The sequence below is a fragment of the Podarcis bocagei genome (genome assembly GCF_964188305.1).
Source record: "Podarcis bocagei genome assembly, chromosome: 8".
NCBI lineage: Eukaryota > Metazoa > Chordata > Lepidosauria > Squamata > Lacertidae > Podarcis > Podarcis bocagei.
The window spans coordinates 53,941,019-53,964,740 of NC_138133.1; the positions used below are offsets into that span (position 1 = coordinate 53,941,019).

At 40.0% G+C, this 23,722-nt stretch overlaps 1 protein-coding gene across 2 annotated transcripts; it reads right to left on the bottom strand.

Moving 5' to 3' along the window:
* Nucleotides 1-5,445: 5,445 nt before the first annotated feature.
* LOC308592940 (DGAT1/2-independent enzyme synthesizing storage lipids-like) lies at nt 5,446-22,486 on the bottom strand. 2 transcript variants are annotated; one of them, XM_081205023.1, is made up of 7 exons: nt 21,898-22,486; nt 20,254-20,584; nt 13,080-13,244; nt 11,258-11,451; nt 9,466-9,526; nt 7,609-7,748; nt 5,446-6,719 (listed from the first exon to the last, which is right to left on the bottom strand). In XM_081205023.1, exons 2-7 carry the CDS (start codon nt 20,579-20,581, stop codon nt 6,615-6,617), a joined length of 993 nt encoding a protein of 330 aa, XP_081061149.1. In that variant the 5' UTR covers nt 20,582-20,584; nt 21,898-22,486; the 3' UTR covers nt 5,446-6,614. The 2 variants fall into 2 exon arrangements, with proteins under 2 accessions (XP_081061149.1, XP_081061150.1); XM_081205024.1 differs by lacking the exon at nt 21,898-22,486 and adding an exon at nt 19,455-19,567 and having other exon boundaries at nt 20,254-20,392.
* Between the last annotated feature and the right edge of the window lie 1,236 nt (nt 22,487-23,722).

The window sequence follows — 23,722 nt, forward strand, 5'->3', positions numbered from 1 at the left end:
ATGGTACATTGTTAGCACAGCATTCTAGTCATGTCATTTTTTTTATCTCATATTTGGGGGGGAAATTAAGAAGACCTGCAAAAACACATCAATACTTGAAAATCAATTCTAAATGTTCTTTTTGTTTGTACTGTTTAGTTACTGAGACTTTGTTATTTACTGATACAAAACTGGTCAAGTAAATGGGACTACAGCAGAGTAAGTGATCATGCCTAGGGATTCCTGGGCATAACCCAGGGAACATTAAGGATGTTTAAGTTCCTCTTATTTCAGCTGAATCCAGATGGAACTTACACATATTTAACTCTGGCTGGGTCGTGTCCATTTTTAATTAATATCCCAAAGACATATAAGTGAGGAAATTCCAAATAACTTTTTTTTGTTTTGCTATTCTGACACGTTGCATTTTTACATCAAACTACCTCAGCTACCTTTAATTTTTCTCCTCCCTCTAGATATTAAAGCATGCACTTTGTATTTATTAGGGCTTCTGTCTCAACCAGCCCTTCCCAGTTTAGAAAATGAAACCTGTTTCAAAGCCATGCCAATTTATTCATAGAAGACACTGAACAGAACATACTGTAGTTGCTAACAATCTTTACCTGATCCAATTAGGACAGTGCATGCACAGAAACAAGCTTCCACGCGTCTTGTGTTGTGATGTGAAACATAGTGCTTGGTTTGAATTTCCAGGCTTCATCTACCTTTGGGCAGGAGGGGGCAGATTAGGAACTGTGAGAACAGCCCTGATAGGAAATGGCAGCACCAATCACTTCAGTGGTAGGGAAGATGAATTTAGACCCCTCCCTTAAAAAAAAAAAAGTAGTGATAGATGTGTCCACAGTTAACAGTATCAACCATCTTAATTAGTGGGGTAGATTGATCAGCTCAGTGCATGCATAGCTGGATCAGGAGCTATGGGTCTGTGAGGTGTTGTTTAATTATCCAGAATCAAAAACCACATACCCAGGAACAGAAACGGTCACTGCTTGTATATGCTTAATTTGCCTTAAAAGATTTGTGCTTTTCCCACTCATGAGTCTTTTTCATTTTGTTTCTCCTGTACCACATATGTAATTATATAAAACTCTGAAAAACATGCCATAACAATGAAATGTGACTGTCAACAGCAAACTAACGAATGGAATAGAGTGGACCAATAATTTCTCAGCTCCTGTTGTAAACTGTTGCAATTATACACTGATTGTGTTAACTAATTGTTACTGTGCTTTTACTCAATACTTAACCATTATCAGAAACAAGTTCTGGGAGATCACCTTTGTGTTTATGGAAAGTGTAGATATTTCCCTTGGTACAAGCACAGTGACTCGAGTTGAATGATATTCATGACAGTTCTTGTGCTATGGATTGTAAACATTGTACAAATGTATTTGGTATTCTGTTTGAAATGAAGATTCAAAAAACAGTTAAATGAAATGAAATCCTTCCTGTAAATAACTATATTCAGATTCCATGTATACGAACATTCCTTTAGAGTCCCGATCGTGAAGAGTGTCTTTATCAGCTAGAGACTACTGTCTTGTGTGGCAGTGGTTACATGTGCTATAGTAAAGAACACAGTGTGTGAAGTATTTGGTGTACTACAGTACCATAGTTCTTTTGGTCTGTTAAGTAAGTTGCAATTTGTGATGAAATGAAGTTGAAAGTAGTGCTTCTACTAACAAATTTCTTTGGTTACAACCTGATTTTTCTTGTAAAACTTCAAAGGAAAACTTGAAAATTTTATATATTTGGATTTTGTAGATTTTTTTTTATTGCAACACGAAGTACCAAATCATTAAATAAAGTACACTGTGGTCATTTTATGGATGCCGTGGAGTCTTTTAATGGGTTGTCATCTGCTTGTAAATGCATTCTGTTTCAAAAGATTGAGCAACTGTGCAACGGTAAGTCTTCAGGGATCTAGATTTGGCATGGATGTCAACATGAAGAGTCCATATATCTGAGACACAATTATTAGCTGCTTCCACAATCCAACCACGGTTTCTTCTGGAAAGAATTTCCTCCCAAAACTACAGCAATTTATTTTTATATATAATAGATTTTACTAGAGTTTATAACAATATTCACTTAATCCGTTCCAGTATAACACCGAACAATACCACTTTCTATGAACAAACATTATCTTCAGTCCTCAAATCCAAGTGCCACTATTTCATTTTCTTTTTCATGCAAAAAGTCTGAGGTTTCCACTCCTTAGTAAATGTTAACAATGACAATGGTGTGTGAGGCTGAGGTGTCTCCATGCCAAGTAGCTTGTAGGATCCTAATCTCTTTACTAGGAATACCATATTTTTCGCTCTATAGGACGCACTTTTCCCCCTCCAAAAATTAAGGGGAAATGTGTGTGCGTCCTATAGAGCGAATGCAGGTTGCGCGGCTAAGCCCAAAGCCAGAACAGTTCTAGCTTGGGGTTAGCTGCGCAAAGCCTCCGCAGGGCAGTGGGGAGAAGGCACCCCGCTGCCCTGCGGAGGCTTCAAAGGCTGTCCCTGAAGCCAGAACAGCGAGACGGAGCGCTGCACAGCACTCCGTCTCGCTGTTCTAGCTTGGGGATGGCTGCGCAAAGGCTCCACAGGGCAGCGGGATGCCTTCACCCCGCTGCTTTGCGGAGGCTTCAAAGGCTGCACTCCGGGGGCTTCAGGCAGCTATCCGCAAGACTTCCGAGCGCAGCAGGAGTTCCCGCTGCGCTCTGAAGGCTTGCGGATAGCCGCCTGAAGCCTGGAGAGCAAGAGGGGTCGGTGCACACCGATCCCTCTTGCTCTCCAGGCTTCGCTTCGCTGGAGAGGCGCTGCACAGTTTTCCCTCTCTGCGCAGCGCCCCTTCAGCGAAGCGGGAGGAGAAATGGAAGGGGCTCCGTTTCTCTTGCCGCTTCGCTGAAGGGGTGCTGAGCAGAGAGGGGGAGAATTTTTTCCCCTGTTCTCCCCCTCCTATGGTCGGGTGCGTCCTATAGAGCGAAAAATATGGTACTTCTTTGTTTGGGCCAACTGACTGTAATGCACTTTTGAACATAATCTTCTGCTGTATGAAATTGCAGTACATATGAAGACATCAGTGTTTGCACCCAAGTTAAAAACATAAGGCAAACCTGCTGGATCAGGCCAATGGCCCATCTAGTGTTCTCAGAGTGGCCAACTAGTTGCCTGTGGGATGCCTGCAAGCTGGACATGAGCATGAAAGCACCGTTTCCCTATGATTCCCAGCAACTGGGATTAATTTACCATCCTAGATCCAGTAAATAGGCAGAATTATTATTATTATTATTACTATTAGTTATTATTATTGCAACTTGTGTGTTGCCTTTCAAAATCAAAGGGCTTCTCAAGCTGGCTTACAATTGAAAGGTTCATAAAGAATAAAACAAAATAACATAATTACATTGCTAAAATTGCATGCAAATTAGAGGTATTAAAAATCTTCAATAGAGAAACAAACCAACATTAAAAATGTAGCAGCTAGCCTTACACCCTCAAATGCCATAAGAAGACTTCTTTCCCACCCCCTCCCTCCAATATAACATACGCCACTGGCTAGGATTTTGAAGGAGAGAGCTGCATATGTCAACTTGGTGCTGCTCCCCTGCACAAGCAAAGGAAGGCACTCTTGAACGCTGTCCTCTCCTTATCCATGCCATCCTACATTTGATGCCTAATTTGGCTTTCAAACTAATTAGTCTAATGATTATCACATTCCTGACAGAAGTTGACAAACTGCCTAGACATTCTTTCTTTTCAGCGTTAAAAAGAGAGGAACTCTAACAGTAGATAATTGCCTTCCTGCAAAATCGTTATGCATTTAACACAACTGAACACTTGCTAGGCTAGTTGTCTGCAATATGCCTGGGTATATTATTGGTGTTTCTGTCTACTCTAGTAGTGATATACATCTGTGCTTCTTTATCTGAAACTGGCTGAAAGTTCATTTTATTCAGTTATTTATTATTCAAGAAAACTATAAGCATTAAGAAAAACACACAGGATTTTTGTTCTAGTTGCCATTTCAACTTTATTCTGCAGTTTTTTTAAAAAAACTTCACAGAATACCATACAAATATGCAGAAAACAGAATGTGGAAAAACTAACTGAGATATGTTAATTGACCGTAATAATTATATTGCATTTTGCTTTGATACTCAATTCAATACTTTTTAAAAATGAATGAATTTACCAGTACCATTTTTTCAGGTTTGTAACACAAACAATTGCAGTTCAGCATGAGATTGTATTATTTTTTAAAACAACTTACTGTTGTATATGCCACTACCACCCAATCGTTCTCTCTCTTCTCTGTCTCACACACAACAGAATTTAACAGGACCACTTTCATGCAAAACAGATTGTGAATTAGTGACTTCTAAACCAAGCCAAGGGACGCGGGTGGTGCTGTGGGTAAAACCTCAGTGCCTAGGGCTTGCCGATCGCATGGTTGGCGGTTTGAATCCCCGCGGCGGAGTGAGCTCCCGTCTTTCAAGTAAGGAAGCACACTTGAGCTTTGTATTAACTATCATCAGGTTTACATTTGTTGCAAGATTGTGACATGGGACCATTTTTAAAAAGCAAAATCATACCATATCCCATTTATTTAGGCATTTAGGAGAGAAATCAGTGCCCACAAATGTATTTTAACAAACAGTTTAATTTTCTGGCAGCTCAATTCTAACCTGAATCTAGCAATCTTCTGATAGGCGCAGATAAGTGCTCAAATGTTCACTGAACAGGTAGGCCTACCCTGACCAGAAGAAGTGCACATTGATCTCCTGAAGAGTTTTGGGTGAGGCCCTATTTACACATATTAAAATCTGAAAAGTAATGTAAAGCTCAATTTCACATATTCCAAATCAATGCAGATTAGTATTCAAGTATACTGAAAAAGTCTATTTTACAGCATCTTCAGCTGGAGTTTGCTCCTGACAATTTTTAAAGTAGTTTTACTTAAGCTAAAACTAAAAAATAAAGATAAACTCTGCAAAATAACAAATAAGCTAAATATATAAATATTAATTTTAAGAAGTACAAATGAGCATGGCAAGTTATTCTGGAATGTTTAAAAGTAGCATATAAATTTAGGAAATAAGCTACCACTCAAGTAAAGGTAAAGGACCCCTGACCATTAGGTCCAGTCGTGACCGACTCTGGGGTTGCGGCGTTCATCTCGCTTTATTGGCCGAGGGAGCCGGCGTACAGCTTCCAGGTCATGTGGATATTTATCAGGCTTTCACAGTATTGTCATATATTTCTGCCAGCAGTTGGTGCCAAAATGCAGACTCTCTACATAAGAGCGCCAGGTGTTTTTTCAAATCTGTTTCTGGTCTATTGTTATTTTACCTTTTTGGAAGTTTTACATTATTGCTGTTAATTTTTTTGTTTGCTTGTTTTAATTTTTTTGTAAACAACTTCCAGCTGCGTGTTTTTAACCCGGAAGCAGTGAATAATTTTTTTTGAAATAAATGTTAAGGCCCCTATGTGGAGCCAGTCTCCCAACAACTCTCAGTGGCTTCAACGCTGCCATCACAAATGGAGCAGTATCTATACACCCACCACTTAGCTTTCATAATATATGGGGAGAGATAACTGCGGCTGCTATGTGAATTAGCTAAGTTTCCATCTGGCACAGCCCTGGTCCACACAATTTTCAGTGCATTCATATCCTTCTAAAGTGCTAAAACTCTACATGTTTTGGAATTTTTCTGATGCATATGGCTATCCAACTACTGCTCTTTTGGGCTAAAGAACTGTGCAATTGTATAGTATTAATCCTGCTTGCTTTCCTTATTATAGAGTGTCTATGGAAATTCTAAACCTTCAGCCACCACCAAAGATGGAAAAAAGAGAAAACCTTTGAAGGGACATATTAGAGGGAATACTCTCCCTCTACAAAGAGGCAAAACTCAGCAATGCAAGTTCATGGAATTCCAAATAAATACTTTTGCAGCACAGCAAATTGTGATGGAATTTGCATTTCTAGGGATTTCAAATGAAGGTAATGCAAGTTAAATGTTCCTTACACATGGTAAAATGATGGCATCCACAGGGCCTTTTCTAAGCACCCTTACAGTGCAATCCTATGCGTGTATACTCAGAAGCCAGCCTCCATTGAGTTCAGTAAGATTTACTCCCAGGTACCCATGCGTATTATTGCAGTTTTAGTTTGACAGAAATAGCATCATCTACATTTCACAAATGTTAATAAATATAATTAAGGACTTTATCATGATTGGAGATTCTCTGTTATACCACATGAGACATGAAATGGACACAGCTATAATGTTCAAATACATCCTAATGTTATCTTCAATTTAAATAAAATTTGTATGGAAATTTCATATATTTTCAACAAACCAAAAAAGCCATTTTATAGCTTATTCCAAGGTACAACTGTGCTTTTAAAAATATATCAGTTTTTTGTGTTGGTACCTAAAGAGTAAGATTCCCAAGTTCCAAATTTAACAAGGATCTTTTGGGGAAATAACTTGTTTTTCTGTAAAACTGTACAATTGTAAAGAAAGTAAAATACAATAGCATTTTTCTCAAATATTACATCACATCATAAACATAATTTAAAAATATTTTACAACTATTTGTGAACCCAAAAAGACACTAGTCTTCTTTTTTCTGTGTTTCAAATCGTTCCATCAATGCTCTAAATACATTTCCTGGTATTTTCTGATGTTTGTCTATTAAACATTGCATTGCATTTTTTGCCTATAAGGTCAAAAAGAAAATAGCTCATTATTGTAACAGCTTTCAGTCAGTCACAGATTAAAATTAAAACCAGCATTTAGCAATTTTAGTAGCAATAAAAACCCAAGATACCAGCAGTTTAATTTCAAAATTACAAAACAACTGTGAGATGCAAATGCACAAAATGGCATTTGTCAGGTGGGTTGAAGTTAGAATTCTGATGCTTTCTATCCAATGATTTATAGCATATAGTTAGCAAAGCTAAATAGTTAACATGGGGTCCAGACCCAAAATATGCAACGAAACCCACAAGAAGTCTAATGTTTGTTCTCTAATAATATCCCATATGTGTAGCAAGGTAAACTTGGTCCTCTTCCTTAACCCAGCCTAATGACAGGCTGAATCATCCAGAAAAACCTGAAGCTGAGAAGTCACAATACACTCTAGCATCATGACCAAGAATGGAATAAGAGAAATTTCTGGCTGTGAGTCCAGAATAGCAAGATTCAAGTTGGATATGTTTCAACAAATGTATTTTAAAGCTTGTAAGGTCTATCTTCAAAAGGAGATATGTGCCACTCTTCTCCCATCTCTCATTATTCCTTATTCTACTGTCCTTGCACTCTCTTGTTTCTTTAGTTCTTTGCACCTTTATCTCAGCCAGGTCAAATTCACCTTTTCCCATTCCCATTCTCAAATCACAACCTCCCAAAATGTTCTCCACTGATTTAGCATACCGCTGGGCAATCTTGGCAGTTCACCCCAAAATCAATGAAATTAATCAGCTTCTTCCCATGGCTCTTTGGGATGTTTCCATAACTGTATTCAGAACATAGGAATATTACACTACAATTATTTAGGATTAGGATAGTAACTTTGCTACTTCAGCATTAAGAAAACAAAAACTTACTTTTTCTGCCAGTTCTGCAGCAGTGACATTTGGGTCATATGGAATAGGATCTCCAATATATGTGCGTAGTTTGACAGGGAAGTTTCCATACAATGGGACTAGTGGCAAACGAGTCTTCTCATACACCCATCTAAGAAATTCTGGTTCATTAAAAAGAAGGCGGGGGGAGACATATTTACGAGAATAGAAGGTAAAATAAAGTTCTGTTGCCCAAATCATGCAACTCTTTAAAGGTATCTTGGAGGCAATGGCTTTCAAGTCATGTTTATACAGTAATGCCTCATAAATTACTGATGCAAGCTAAAAGCTACACAGTTCTGGAATATGTACAGTATATCCAATCCTGAGCTAGTTGCACAGATTATGCATTCTAAGCCAGAAGTCATGAGAGAGAAGAAGCAATTGCTGAAATATCTCCAAGATGTAGGTTGTGTTTGCATGTAATGTTACCCCCACCACCAATCACAAGGTTTTGCTCTCATTTCCCACCAACCAGTAATATCTGAATCTGGACAAACTGTTGATATTACCGTAATTCTGGTTTAGGGAATCCTACTGCATTTCCTTAATTATAGTTAACACTAACCACAGTTCTTGGTTCAACATACTGAATAACTACAGTTACTTGAAAACAGAAGCAAAAACTTATGATCTCCTCTTCTGCATGACTGTGAGGAGAAAAAGAGAAGTGCAGGAATCCAAGACTATAGCTTAGTATAAAGTATGAATGAAGCCTTAGGTCCTACATAACCTCTCTTCCCTAGTGTAGAATAGTAAAAGAAAGAGATTCCAAAAGTTGCTTTGGAGGAAAGAGTCATTGTTCTAGAAACATATTGCTGCTTTCTTAAATACCTGTGTTATAAGACAGGGAGCATGTCCTGTGATAAACACCAGTAGATTCTCTGCTTAGCCTTTCTTTAGGTCTTCATAGGACCATAGTCAATCAATGTGCTATTGTCATAAGAGGGACAGAACTTATATCTAAACAAGTGTGAGAACTGCAGCAAATTCCCCACCTCTTTTAGGAAGACCCTTAAATGAAATTTAGTCTGCCTTCTTTATCTTTGATTATACATGCAATTAGCTAATATTTTAAGATTTACTTAACAACTACAATAGTGACCCTCCATTTATTTTTTTAAAGAGCCTGGTTTGGGGGGTGGGGTGGGGAAAACCTCTTGTATAGTGCCTAGGAAAAAGAGAAGGCAGGAAGCAGGCACAGGGAAAGCAGAGCAGAAAGATGACTTACGAAGTATGGAAACTAAAGTATGGGATAAACAGATGCAGGGTGGCTGCCTAAAGGATGGTTGAAGGCTAGGCTGAGAAGCAGACATATGAGAGCACTGAGCATGAATAGGATGGAGGCAGAGAACAATAGAAAGGAAAGCAACAAAAAGGATCAGGGGATAGAAAGGCAACAAAGCCTTCTGTTATAATGGTTGTGAATTACACTTTTTCTCTGTCTCTCTTTTTTACAAAATTGAATGTCAAAGGCATGGGGGGGATGTAATAGGAGATTTAAGAAAAAATGGAACCAGTCTGCAACACCTTGCTACACAGAACAGTATATATCTAGGTATTAAGGCTTTGCTAATAATTCCAAAAGGACAACTGACACTTGTGGATTTGTAGAGCTTGAGTTAGCATAAAGCAACCTCATCCCTCCAGATGTTTTGGATTACAAATACACATTCACTTCACAGCACTTAATGATTAAAATGTCAACCACATCGTTCAAGAAAGAAAATCTTACCCCTATATGCATCAAAGATAGCAAGCCAAAGGTTCAACCAGGAAAGCAATAAATGTAACAACTGAAAGCATAATATAAAAACCCAAGAAACTGAAGTTGCTTACTTATTCCACCAAATGTTCGAACGCTTTCCCGAACATTTTGTGTGAAAAGGGGAATGATGGGCTGTAAAGATGAAGGACATGCGTTAGCCGTTTCTGTCTCACACTCAAGGCGTTGCATCCTAAATAACAGAGTGCATTCCTCAGTGATTACTCACTAACAATTACTTTGTATCATTATAGGATTAATTAAATGAGTAGAAAGCCGAGAGAACCATGCTAAACCATTCATTACATTTGTATCTTATGCTTGCTCCAAAGAGCTTAGTGCAATTTTGCCACTTACTCTTTTCACAGCTGTCCAGTGAAACAGATTACTCAATGAGATTCATATGGGAATGGGCATTTGAACCTGGGTCTCTATCACAAAATTGAGTTTTTAGCCACAGCATAATATGAATCCCCTATTATTACACCTATAAACTTAGAATGTGATTCTGTAGAGAAAGAAAGAATTTGTTTTGGAGTAAGAAAAACTCTCAAGGTAAATCTGTATTTTCAAAGGAAAACCAAACCACTCTACTCACAACTAGAACAAGAATCTATTTCACTCAAATGCTTGTGTTTCATATTCTAACAGAAACATTTGGAATGCTAAAAATTAAGGTATATAGGATCACAATCAATATCTCATCACTTCTGATACCGTATTTTTTGCTCTATAGGACGCACCAGACCATAAGACGCACCTAGTTTTAGAGGGGGAGAACAAGAAAAAAAAATATCTCCCTCTCTACGCAGCGCCCCTCCAGCGAAGCGGCAGGAGAAACGGAGCCCCTTCCATTTCTCCTCCTGCTTTGCTGAAGGAGCGCTGCGCAGAGAGGGAAAGCTGTGCAGCGTCTCTCCAGCAAAGCGAAGCCAGGAGAGCAAGAGGGATCGGTGCGCACCGATTCCTCTTGCTCTCCTGGCTTTGCGTTGCTTTCGCTGAAGCCATGGAGCCTGCATTTCCCCTTAATTTTTGGAGGGGGAAAAGTGTGTCTTATAGAGCAAAAAATACGGTACTTCTCAGCATTCTATGTGAGCTGTTCCTGTTAAAAAACATTATTTTGTCCATAAGATCATTAATTTCATCCTCAATGCAATTTGAAAAAGCAGACTTTGCCTTCTATTTATTTAAAACAATTAAGGGCAAATGAAATTAATTCTCAGAATGAAAAGACTGATACAATTAAAGCCTTTTTTTGTACCAGGACAGCCCCCCTCCAAAAAAAAGATGGATCAAGCCATCAGACTGTATGATAGTCAATCAGACAAAACATCTGAAAGCAACATAACCTATTAAGAAATCTTCAGTAATAGCCTTGCATATAACACATTCATTTATTCACATTAGTCTAGATGGCCATTCAAAAGATAAGACAGGAGGAACAATTCAGGATTTTATTTGATGTTCTGTAATTTCCAGGAAATTGATGGTTTTGTTGGCATACACTACGGTGTTACACAGAAGAACCAGAGCACTAACACAATACTTTACCATTTATACAACTACTTTGGAATATGTAAGATCTGATCAACTTGGATAAATGGAAACATTATTTATATAGATTCTCAATGTATGTGGTGGGCTTCCATACAAACATTTTTTGAAGAGCCATTAAGTGCATCCATTTTGTTTCAATTTCTGCTTGCTTGTCTCTGCTTCTTGTAGTTCTCTCTGGATGAAGAACATGAGCAAGCAAATCATCTGTCTTTACTTTGTTGATTTTACATATAGAAAGATTCCAACACTGATGGTGCTGGTTTGGTTAAGATGCCTGAAGTTATATTGCATTTATGCTCAGAAAACACTCACCACTTTTGCATCAATAGCCACTTGAGCAAATCCTTTACGATTTCCCCATAGTATGGGGTAGTATTCATTAGCAAACAGGGCTTCCCGAACTCCTCCTGGTGAAATGGCCAATGAGCGTCCGCTCTTTAATGCTTTTATACATTCCTCCTTTGATCCAGGCAAAGTACGAAACACATCAACTACGATTTTGAAACCTGCAAAGAGTTAAGAAACAAATAGCTCATGAGAGAAATCTGGAATAAACAGTAGGCAAAAAAGAAAAATGGAAATATTGAACAAAACCATGAAAGAATTGGATTTTATACATCTAAATGCAGTCCAGCACCCACCTCTTGTTCACATCCTCCTGCATCAATATTGGGCTTAATCAAAACATTTACTCTATTTTTTGCTCTATAAGACGCACCAGACCACAAGACTCCTCCACAAGTTTTTGGAGGAGGAAAACAAGAAAAAAATATATTCTGAATCTCAGAAGCCAGAACAGCAAGAGGGATCGCTGCGCAGTGAAAGCAGCAATCCCTCTTGCTGTTCTGGCTTCTGGGAAAGCTGCGCAGCCTGCATTCGCTCCATAAGACACACACACATTTCCCCTTACTTTTTAGGAGGGAAAAAGTGAGTCTTATAGAGCAAAAAATACGGTACTTTCAAAACAAAATAGTGATAATTTTAAGCAACTATTGACTCATCATTTTTCTCTAGGACAAAGTTTGTTACCTAATTTCCACATATCAGGTGCATTTGGGCCAATTCAAGCTTAGTGCTGCAGGGCTTACATGGTACTAATACAGAAACAACAAACCATTACTATTACCACTCTAGAAAATTTTGAAGACACATTATATTTCATAAAATTTGTGAATTGTTTTATAGACTATAAATTTAAAAGCTTCATAGAGTTTGGTGTAATCAGACAGAATTCTCGGTACAATTAATAATCTGGCAAGTGACCGTTCCATTTGGTCACATTAAATTTTATTTAGTTTAACAGTGTCTTTCTACACCACTCTCACCGAAGGGTAATGGCTTAGCACAGCAAGATATATTTCATGGCACATTTGGGAATTTTAGCAAAGGGTAAAGGAAACAACTATGGCAAATGCTAACCACTGTTAAGTATTACATCTGTATGGGGCTGCAACTGTGAATAAGAAACACCTTATTTTCTAACCAGTCCTCAGGAATGGTTATTTAGTTTTTAATATAGGATATATTTTTAAAAGTCATGAAAGATACTGTTTCCATCTTCAAAGGGCTACAACTAGAAAAGGTACAGTCAATCCCTTTTCAGATCATTGTTACCGATTTTCACCACTGAAGACAGAACTCAGTCCAGTAAGCAAATCATAATAAAGTAAGTTAAATTTCAAATCTGCAATGCAGAAGCCACAATTTAAGAACATTCTCAGTGAGTGTGTTCATGTGTCATGGTAAGCTATGGATCCCAGGTCTGCGATCTGAAGTCACATGGAGCTACCACATTGCTACAGGTAAGCAGGGCCAAGGCCTGGTCAGAATCTCAATGCAGAACTGCCTGGGAATCATATGTATACCATCTTGGGCTCCATGGTGGAAGAAAGGTAGGATATAAATGTAGGGGGGGGGGGAGAAACAAAACGACATACAAACACAGCCAGTGTTCATTTCTGCATTTTGAGTTGTTCTAAAACTCTACAAACTGCATATTTGCTCACTGAATTTATGTATGAATGCACCTGTGTATACAAACAAATAAACCCTGTCCATAACACGTGTCTTCAGATGTCCAGTTAGTACTCTTAACTGATCTACAAGCATCATAATCACATTTCACAGTTTTTACCTGGTAATGAAAAGACGAAGTGATCAGCAACTACATGGATGTATTTTTTCTTCTTAGCAAGAAGAACAGACACGAAGTAGAAAAAGTCTATAGGTGTTGCTCCGTGATAAAAAATAAATAGGGCTGGTCCATCAGGTATTTTTTCTAGGCCATGCACCTCATAACCTGTTAAGAAGAGAAGGGAAGGTTAACATTTGATATCAACTTTGCATTGCAAAAGCTTACTCAAAGAAGCACCAGAACTACAGTTGCAAATGACAGGCAAGCAAAGGCCACATCACAACTGGACATTCAATATGAAGGATTGAGTACTTTCCTGGAAAGAAAACCTCTTTTGAACTACTTTTTAATGCCCTCATAAATGACTGACTTGTCTGCCAGTTAGGTAACTGCTGACTTCTCTTTTGTTACTTTAGACAGAAGTTGCATTGCTCTTAAAAATGATATATTGTATTGGACTAGCTTCTGTCAATGAAAAATAGTAAGAGCTTCTAATCTGGGTTATATGGTTACCTTGGGACACAAAGGCAACCATCGGGGGTTCATCTCAGTTTCTCCACCAGCATATGCTAAATCTCATAATCTTGTTTAGTTACTCTTCAACATACTTGTGCAACAACTTGATAAATGCAGTCAGTATCAATAAAGTCCATCTCCAAAGAAAACATTCCTGTTCTGTAGAGGAATTATAGTGTCCTGCCAAAATTGCAATGACTTTTGTCCTTTTCAGATCATTGCTGCTGTTCCATTATCAAATATTAAGAATCTCATTCCATCTCTGCCTTGCTCCTAAGAAACATTTTCTGCAAGTAGAGTGGGCAATTGAAAACATATCTGATCATTCCAATACAATTGGCTCCACCCCATGAAAGCACATATATGAAAATCTATAGAGAAAATCCGCTTACAACATTACACTACCTTCAAAAGGAATTCTTCTGGTGATAAGGAATCTGTCCCATCTGACTCAAAAGATTTCACTGACTACTTCATGGGCACACCCTCTTCTTGAAAACACCTGCAAAGTGGGGGAATAACCACCTTTGTTGTTGCTGTTGCACAGAGGACCTGTAGCTGTAGACGCTAATCTTTAAGAACCACCTGCTCACATTTAGAGTTTCCAAGACCAGGAATTGGAGAGACTGTTCTGAATGGGGTTGCACTGTACCTGAAAAAAGGTACATGGTTTGGGAGCTCTCCAAGATTTCAAAGCTGTCACTGGAAGTACAAGTAGCCTCAGTGGCAATAGTTACTCCTCACCAGCTATAGCAATTCATGGACTTGGACAGCAGGTCTCAGTAATCCACGCTCTGATAACCTCATGACTTGTTACTGCAATGCACTCTACGTGGGGCTACCCTTAACTATAGTCTGGAAGATGCAGTTAGTGCAAAATGTGGTTGCCAGGCTCCTAAAAGGGGCAGCCAGATGGGATTCAAGTGATTCCAATCCTCAGAACTCTGCACTGGCTGACTGCATGCTACTGGGCCTATTTTAATGTGTTGGTACTGGTGTACAAAGCCCCAGATGACTTAGGAGCAAAGTACTCCTCCCTATACCTACTCTCCCAATGGGAGTGCTCTCCCAATACCTACAGGCCTGTGTTCCAAGATCCAACCAGTGGCCTGGCTTATGGGTGGTGGTCTAAGGCAGTGGCCTTCTCAGTGGCAGCACCCTGAACATGGAACTCCCTCTCAAAGGAAATGTGGTTGTCCCCCACACTGTCACAATTCAGATACCAATTTTTAAAATGTTCACCTGGGGATTTGGGCCATAAACGGGCTATGGAATTTAGTAGTTCTGCTATTTCACTGCCTTTCCATGTTGATCATTTATAAGTTTTTAAATGTAGTGTACTGGTCTGGGCTTTTTTTAAGAAAGAATGGAATAAAATCATTTCAGGTTAAGGCAAGGTAGGGTAAAATATTTAGAAATTTTTCTCTGTTTATTGTGCTATACTCAAAATTGTTTACCAAGTCACCTGAGGCAAGATCTGAAAAGGGGAACTCCCCAACCTTCAGTTCATTGTTTCATAATCTAATTATAATTATGTTTCATCAAATAGGTAGGTTGCAACAGGGGTGGAGTGTCCCATTTTACTCGCTTAAGGAGAAACAGGAAGTGCCATCCTGGTGCCTCCAGCAATGGTGCCAATTTGAAGAAAAATCTCGCTGGAAATCAGTGTAAATGGCAGCGGTGGAGGCAGTGGGGCAGAAGGGGTGCCCATAAGGACACAGCCTTGGGGGCTTCTGCTGCCTGAGGCAGCAGTCTCACTCTGCTTAATGGCTGGACCAGCCCTGGGCTGCAAGACAGGTAAAGATAAATTCATGTGAACACCTGACTATTTAGCCAAATAGAAATGCTTAAGAATATCCAAGAACCGTCATCAACCTGAGTTTAAGGAAAGGGTCATTCCATGTCATTTCAATGAGGTCATGTCACCCTCCGTCTCGGATGTTGATGAAATTTGAAACCCACTTAAATTTTTCCCTCCATCTCAAACGGTTTTAATTTTATAGTACTTCGAAGTTTTGTTAAATCTGCATTGTCTGTCCCTATTGAGACCCTCGGCATAAGATACCCTTGTGTACATTTCTTCTTCTTCTTCTCCATAAACAAGTATCAGATTGAAATTTTACACAGAGCTCAATAAAATGATGATGATTTAAGAAAAAATACACCAGCACTCAAAAGATTTTATAAATGCCTATTTTTTAAAAAATAAATGCACTTGTAGCCTAGTTTTTTGGGTGGAAAAACTAGGTTTAGAAAATCCATAGCTGTAATAACTTCAAATTTCCCAAAATTTCCCAAAATTAAAACAAATCTGCACTTTCAAAAAGAACCTATAATAACCAATATTATTTTAATTTTTAAGATATACAACTTTGTTTCATTAATTTTTTTCTATTACAGCTATGGATTGTAGGAAAGTTGTACGAAATGGCTACCCAGTAGCCATTTCTCCCCATGATGTCCAAAATACATAAAATTTTCATTACAAGCAATAAAATATCATAAATTTCATTCTTTGTCAAGAAAGAACATGTCTTTGCAATAATTTTCAACATCAAAAACTTGTGGTTACATCATGCCCACCCACTGTAAATTCGGGTTTCCTAAACCTAGTTTTTCACTTTTGGGTTGGCAATGTCATTTTATTCTGGGATCTGCCTTGGGTAGCTGTCTCAACCCCATTCCTTTCCAAGTTTTCCTGAAGAATCCTGGCCAAACCACTCTTCCATTACACTTTGCTAAAGGCTCTGCTTCATCCACTGTGGGTATTGTACAACTACTTTACAACAGTTCGTCCTGTGCTGTATTAAAAACTAAGTATGCTTTTTAAATTTGGATAATGAGTTACCAGAGAAGCACAACCTGTTATCAAAGTTAGCTTCACATGAAATGACAGGCTTGCTTAAGCGCTGGAACTGGCTTGCTTAAGCCCTTACAGCTTATAGTACAGAACAACCCTGTTATTGGGGGGGCGGGGAGGGCAAGGATACACTGCAACTTTTTGTTGCATGTCCTAATTGTTTTTCCTATTGACTTTCAGGTTCATCAACCTGTGCCACTAACACAGCATCAGTGGTCAGGTGAAAAGGGAGATGAATAACGGTCTATAAAACTGATGCTATCAAGGTTGTATACAACTACAAAGATCTGAACTCAGGAATAAGGGAGACCATAGAGATACATAAATAAAAGAGGTGGTCATATTCGGCAAAATAATATTTCACATTGCTAAGCACCAGCATAAAACATGTAAGCATCTGGCACAACAAATATTTCCTAGCACTGCTCTTATGGTACACTGACAGTAAGCTGTGGCAGTGGTGACGAATCTATGAACTATGGACCAGATCAGACCCACAAGACAGCCTCACATGGCCCACCAGGGGCCTTTTCCCTTCTCCAGTCAAGTTAATGGAGAGATTGCTGTTGCCATTAAGTTGCACTGAGGACAAAGACAAAGGGTGCTGTCACCTGTAGAATTAATGAAGAGTTGCACAGGGGAAGAAAAAGAAAGGATCCCTGTATGTGCATGATTGTAGTGTGTGCCAGAGACAGAGATTCATTGGTGAACAAGTGCAGTGCAGTACAGTGCATGCAGGTGAACATGAATTTCTTTTTCTCTCCTCTGGCATCAAACCCTCAAGCAGGATGGTCAAAACTGAATGCAGTACTTGGGTTTAAAGTGATTAGCTACCTTTGTCCTATGCCAGCCATTTACTGGGGACTATCAGATTAAGAACAGAAGCAGACTGAATTTGTTACAGCATTTGCCTGATAATACACAACTTAATATTTGTATATATCAGTCCATTACAGGGACGTGGGTGGCACTCTGGGTTAAACCACAGAGCCTAGGACTTGCCGATCAGGTCGGTGGTTCAAATCCCCGTGACAGGATGAGCTCCTGTTGCTCGGTCCCTGCTCCTGCCCACCTAGCAGTTCGAAAGCACATCAAAGTGCAAGTAGATAAATAGGTACCGCTCCAGTGGGAAGGTAAACGGTGTTTCCGTGCGCTGCTCTGGTTCGCCAGAAGTGGCTTAGACATGCTGGCCACATGATCCGGAAGCTGTACGCTGGCTCCCTCGGCCAATAAAATGACATGAGCGCCACAACCCCAGAGTCAGTCACAACTGGACCTAATGGTCAGGGGTCCTTTTACCTTTACTCAGTCCATTAATTATTTTTATTCTAATTCTTAAAAGTTGTAAAATGCCTTTTTCCATAAAGAGGGCTTCTCCCCACTTCCCTAAATGAATGTGGATAATTGCTATAATTACACACTTGCTGAACTTGTTGGACTTTCCACAGTCATTCTTCCATCTTCCCCACTAGTTTTTCTGTACTCTTTCCTCTGGAGGGCCACATAATTGTGAAGCTTGGGATGGGGGAAGAGAATATATTGACAAAAGCATATATATGTGCCTTATTAGACCGATGGTTTAAGTCAGTGGTTCTCAAGCGGTGTGGCTTGCCACACTGGTGTGGCAGGAGAGGATGTCAATTGTGGCAGGAAGATTCAAGGACAATCAAAGATTCCAGTGAATCAAGAGGCAACACATGTGGGTGGTTCTTGCACTCTAATTTGCCACTCTAATCCTGAATAACCAACTTTTTAGAATTTGGGTCACAGCGTTTGTGGCTAAGAGGTTTTGCTGGCTTGAACAGAAATACAGAAGATTTCTATATCATGGCCTATGTCATGGACAGAAAAGTTCAGGCTCTTCAAATGTTAACTACAACCCCCATGATCCACACCCACAGCCCATGCTGGCTGGGGCTTAGAGAAGTTGCAAGTACAACCACAGCTGGAGGGCCACAGGTTCCTCTTTCCTGCCCTAATTGCATACTTTCCTTTATTTAACTATTTCCCTCCATATGACAGGTTAGGCTAGGCTAGGGCATAGATGGACACTGTGGAGCAAAATCTACCAGCAGATTTCTGGGGAATTTAAGTAGATTGGCAAGGATTCCCAAATCCCCAATTGTTTAGCAATGACTCCCACACCCACATTACTGTATAGTGCTGAAATGAAGCAGAAAGTGATGCATCAATGTGTGGAGGGACTGAAGAGTTCAGTTTTGTTCTGATGCTCAAAGTCACTGGGTTCAGAATTTATTAATTCTAAGTACTTGTGTCTGTTTGCACCTGGCTCTGGTTAATAGATCTTCGGGTTTTAATAGAAAAAAATGTAAATCCCACAAGCCTGAAGTCTGTCCTCCCCTGAGCTATGGGATATTTGAAGGATTAATTAGGCTGCTTAGGTTTTGAACAGAAATAAGTGTGAAGCTATTCATTATCATTTGCAAGGGAAGGAGCAGAAATACTGACTGAGGTTGGAACCCCATTTGTCTAGGAGTAAAGCCCCACTGAATTGAATGGGACTTGAATGGGAATGAGTAGACATAGTATTGCAGGCTTGAAACAACGTAACTGGTTTTCCTGGTCATCATGTAGTTTTTCAAGCAAAGAGACTTCTGACTATACTTTGCCACCAATTCCATTAGTCAGACTCAGAGGCAATCTCATGCTATACATTTTCTTCTAAAATATACTTGCTACAATTAGCATACGTTATTCAAGCAGAAAGAAGGGAAGAAGTCTAGCAACCATGCCTAGAAAGCCTTTAATTGTTTCATTATTGACTTTCACGGTATCTTTTAGAACCTTTTGTAAAAAATCCGATTTACTTATTAAAAAAAATTAACCTCACATCATTGGGCATATAAATTCAAAATATATTTAAATATTAACTCAGACTAAATCTGTCTTTCAATGACAAACTACGTCACCTGAATACAGTTGCTAAATATTAGTGCCTGTACAGCACAGGAAAGTAACAGACAATAAGTATGACATACCAGACTGGGAAACGATAGTTAAGGTAGTCTGAAGCAGAAGAAAAGTAGACAGTTCATTACGTGAAGTTCCTGTTTCCTTTGAAAGTTCACAGGAACACCTTGATTTCTGGCAGCTGGGAAGAAGGAAGGAAACCACTGATGCATCCCCATTATTGTCTATTCTACAAGACTTCTCCCTAACAAGAAGCTTGTCTAAAAAGCCTTGTAGTCCAAGATTTATAGTGAACAAGCTAAAGAGTTTATTGTTATATTGTCTTGAGAATCTCATGTACCCTCTTAGACTGGTGCAGTTCTTGCTTAAAAGGAATGAATCACAACAGAATTCCACTTTCCTGTAGGAAAAGGCCTATGCATTCCTATGCACACACCATGCATTCCTTATCAAAGAGGTGTGTGCACAAACACACATCTGGGTAATAGATGGTGCAAAATCAAAATGATTTTGTTTTTTGCTTCTTTTTACGATCTCCAGAAAGTCCACCTTGCACTCCAGTGAGGTTGGGAAATATATGGTGCAACGAACAACTCAGAAAGAGCTCCTTTAACATAAACCTTATTATCATTTGCCTCCCTCAAACATACGTGAATGTAAAATATAAAGCTACTTTCTACAGTGGAATAATTCCTCTTTAATCAAACAAATTTTTTTACAACGCATACACATTCTGAATATAGGAATGTGATTGATTAGGAAGTGGAAAGTTTGGGAAAGTTCTTCTGAAAACAAGTATAGGATTTTGTATCCTTATACTTGAAGACTATTTAGCTTATATCATCTACATAAGAAAAATGTACTTACCATTCCATATTCTTCCGTGAACATACCACAAAGTTAACACTGCTAGTCTTGCACCATTCAAAAAATCATTTGAATAAGCCTCTTTTAGGTGTGTCCGTAACTTGTAAATATGAAGAATAAAAATGCTGACATATACAAGAATGAGGATGAGTGCAGGAAGTAAAAATGCTACAAGCAATGGTGCAAAGAGCCATGTGAGGTAGACCAGGTAACTCAGATATTCGTCCAAGTGTTCGACTCCAGTCCATCCTTCCAGTATGTAAACCAGGCAAGTCAAGTAAGACATGGGCATCTGCTCTGCACCACAGGATTCATTTCGGCCTATCATATTCTGTTTAAAAAGAAAACAAAACAAGTTTTTTAAAGTATATAGAGATCTGCATAATATATTATAAAGAAGTGTTTGGAACTGTCAGTTTGAATTTCCAGACAATTTTCACTAAAGACCAGAATACTCTTAAGTTGAATACAGACTGCTGTCATTGCCAAGTAAACACAACAATCAAGTTTGGGAGTGAAGCAACTAGGGAACCTGTAATACTTGTCTACCCTCTGCTTCTTAAAGTCTATGAAGTGCAACGTATGGCAACAGATTCTTATCTCCCATGTAGCACTTTTACAATAGTAGAAAACAGGCTTTCAATGTTGTAAAATCCAAAGCCCATCTAAGATAGCTTTCTTTGTACAGGAGGGACTTTGTTCCAGACTTTATCTTGTGAACCTCCCTGAGATCTTTTGATGAAGGGAAGTATATATATCTAATAAACAACAACAACAATTTATGTATGGCTTTCTTCGGTTCTCTTGCTGTGTCCCAGCATCATCCTCTTTGTGTAGTGCAGTGACAAAGACAAGAGCAGCAAACTGAGTTCTATGATGGAAACCTGCTCCGATTTAAAAAGGCTTCATTCGTTTAATTCACATGGGTTTACTGGGATACATTGACTAGATCTGTGTACCTGACAGAGATGGGGCCACAAATGTCTTTTTGATGAAATAACCACCTGTTTTTCAAAAAGAGCTATTGGTCCTTTGGGGGGCACTCATCATGTTTCAAAGTCTTTCTTTCAGCAATAAAGAGCAAGCAGACAAGTGAATATCCCACAAAAAGGCACTCCCACAAAACATTTAAAAACAAATGCACACACAACAGCAACTCAGTGCACAGGGAGACACTTCTGCAAATTGATGACCGATAGCTGAATTGATAAACAGCTACAAATCAGGAAAGACCAGCTCCAATCTTGTCTCTCCTATAAATTCTCTGGGTGGCTTCCAGCAAATGGGAGCCGCGCTTTCCCAGCTGCACACCTGCAATATCTACCTGACATGGTGTTGTAAGAATTGCCGCGTGAAGCAGCCCCTACAACATTCGTAAAGCACAGGAAATATTAACGGCGCCCGCGCCACAACGCAAGGACTCAAGTCAGAATCAGTGAGAGAGCGCCAAAACCGGTACGGAGATGGGAAGTCCTGCGAGAAGTTGGGGAGAAAAGCAACAGAAAAGGCTGCCCATGTAAAGGGGGTGGAGGGGAAGGCGAGAAAGGAGCCAGGAATGGCTGCCCTCCCTCTGTCAACTCTCTTCCCCGCCCGAAGAGACAACTTGTTGCATCCTAACGAGGAGGAAGGAAAGACGGGCCTCACCTGTCTCGGAGAGGGAGGATGAGGCGGCGGCGGCGGCTGCAGAGACACTTCACTCGGGACAGAGCTCGGCCTTTTCTTCCTCTCCTGCCACCCCCAAAGGGGCGGTATGGCAAGCGGCCACTCCTGGCAGATAGAACTTCACCGCTATCCCATTGTCCCGAGTGAGGACGCACCAAAAGAGGACAGCGTGCTCTTCGCTAAGCTTAGGGCCGCTGCTCCACCCGGACCCATTGAGTAGGAGGACAGGTGCCTGAACAAGTCAGAGAAGGCGGCTTCCGGGAAATGCGCCATAGAGAAAAGAAAGGGCAGAGGGACGCGTAACAGCGACTGGATAGAGGGTTTGCGGCTGCGCGTCGGAAGCCTTTAAAAAAACAAAGGCCAATCTCCCGTCTCGCCCAGAGGGAAGGGAGGACGTCGTATGGCTGCTTCCAAACAAGAAAGGCAGCTGCAGAGGCTGTTGTAGCTCACATCTTATTTAGTACTAATCTAAAAAGGGAAAAGGGAAATCTAAAACAACCCTGCCAAGGCAAATGCATAAATCCCCTTATTATCATTATTGTTAACAATGTAATTTGTTGCCCGCCGTTCACCCTGAAGTCCCAGGGCACTTTAAAAATGCAAAGCACGGAAAACAATTTAAAACCACAATTCCAAAAAAGGAATGTTTCCTAAAAATATTTGTTTAAAATTCTTAAAAAGTAAGGAACCTGAACATCTGAGAAGGGTTTGGATCTGACCGCAGCACCCCCATGGAACGCATTGCCTTGGCCTCTACTGCCACCAAGAGATCAATGCCTGCAGATGTAATACAGTATCCTTGCTCTCAACTGTCAGAGGGACACTTTTACCCATTCCAGCCCCCTTTAGATGGCATTCAGCAGGGGTTGGAATTAATTTGTCACTCTCAAATATTTATTTTCTGATTTATCAGTACTGTAAATTGCTTAGTGTCTGGACAAAGTTGAAAAGTGGATTGTAGCAAACCAAATGAAATTGAATTCAGGTAAGACTGGCGCTGTGGTCTAAACCACTGAGCCTCTTGGGTTTGCTGATCAGAAGGTCGGCAGTTTGAATCCCCACGACGGGGTGAGCTCCTGTTGCTCGGTCCCAGCTCCTGCCAACCTAGCGGTTCGAAAGCATGCCAAAAAGTGCAAGTAGATAAATAGGTACCGCTCCGGCGGGTAGGTAAACGGCATTTCCATGCGCTGCTCTGGTTTTGGTGTTCCGTTGCACCAGAAGTGGTTTAGTCATACTGGCCACATGACCCAGAAAAACTGCAGACAAATGTCAGCTCCCTTGGCTTGTTAAGCGAGATGAACGCCACAACCCCAGAGTCATCTGTGACTGAACTTAACTGTCAGGGGTCCTTTACCTTTTAAGACTATTGTTGGCACCAATCTGTCTCGAAAGACAGTGAAAGAGAGGAGAGATATAGCACCTGCTGTGACTATAGGAGAGATATGTTTTATTGCAACTGGGGAAGATGAAGGTGTCTCTCTTCACTGTTACAGATGCACCATAGCATTTCTTCTATCTGCGTTCCTCTCAGTAGTACCGTATTTTTCGCACCATAGGACGCACCGGACAATAGGACGCACCTTGTTTTAGAGGGGGGAGAACAAGAAAAAAAAATTCTCCCCCTCTCTGCCCAGCGCCCCTTCAGCAAAGGACAGGAGGCGCTGCACAGAGAGGGGGAGAATTTTCCCCCTCTTGTTTTCCCGCTCTAAAATAAGGTGCCGTTCAGGTGGCTACCTTGGAAGCCTGGAGAGTGAGAGGGGTCGGTGTGCACTGACCCCTCTCACTCTCCAGGCTTCAGGTTCCTTTC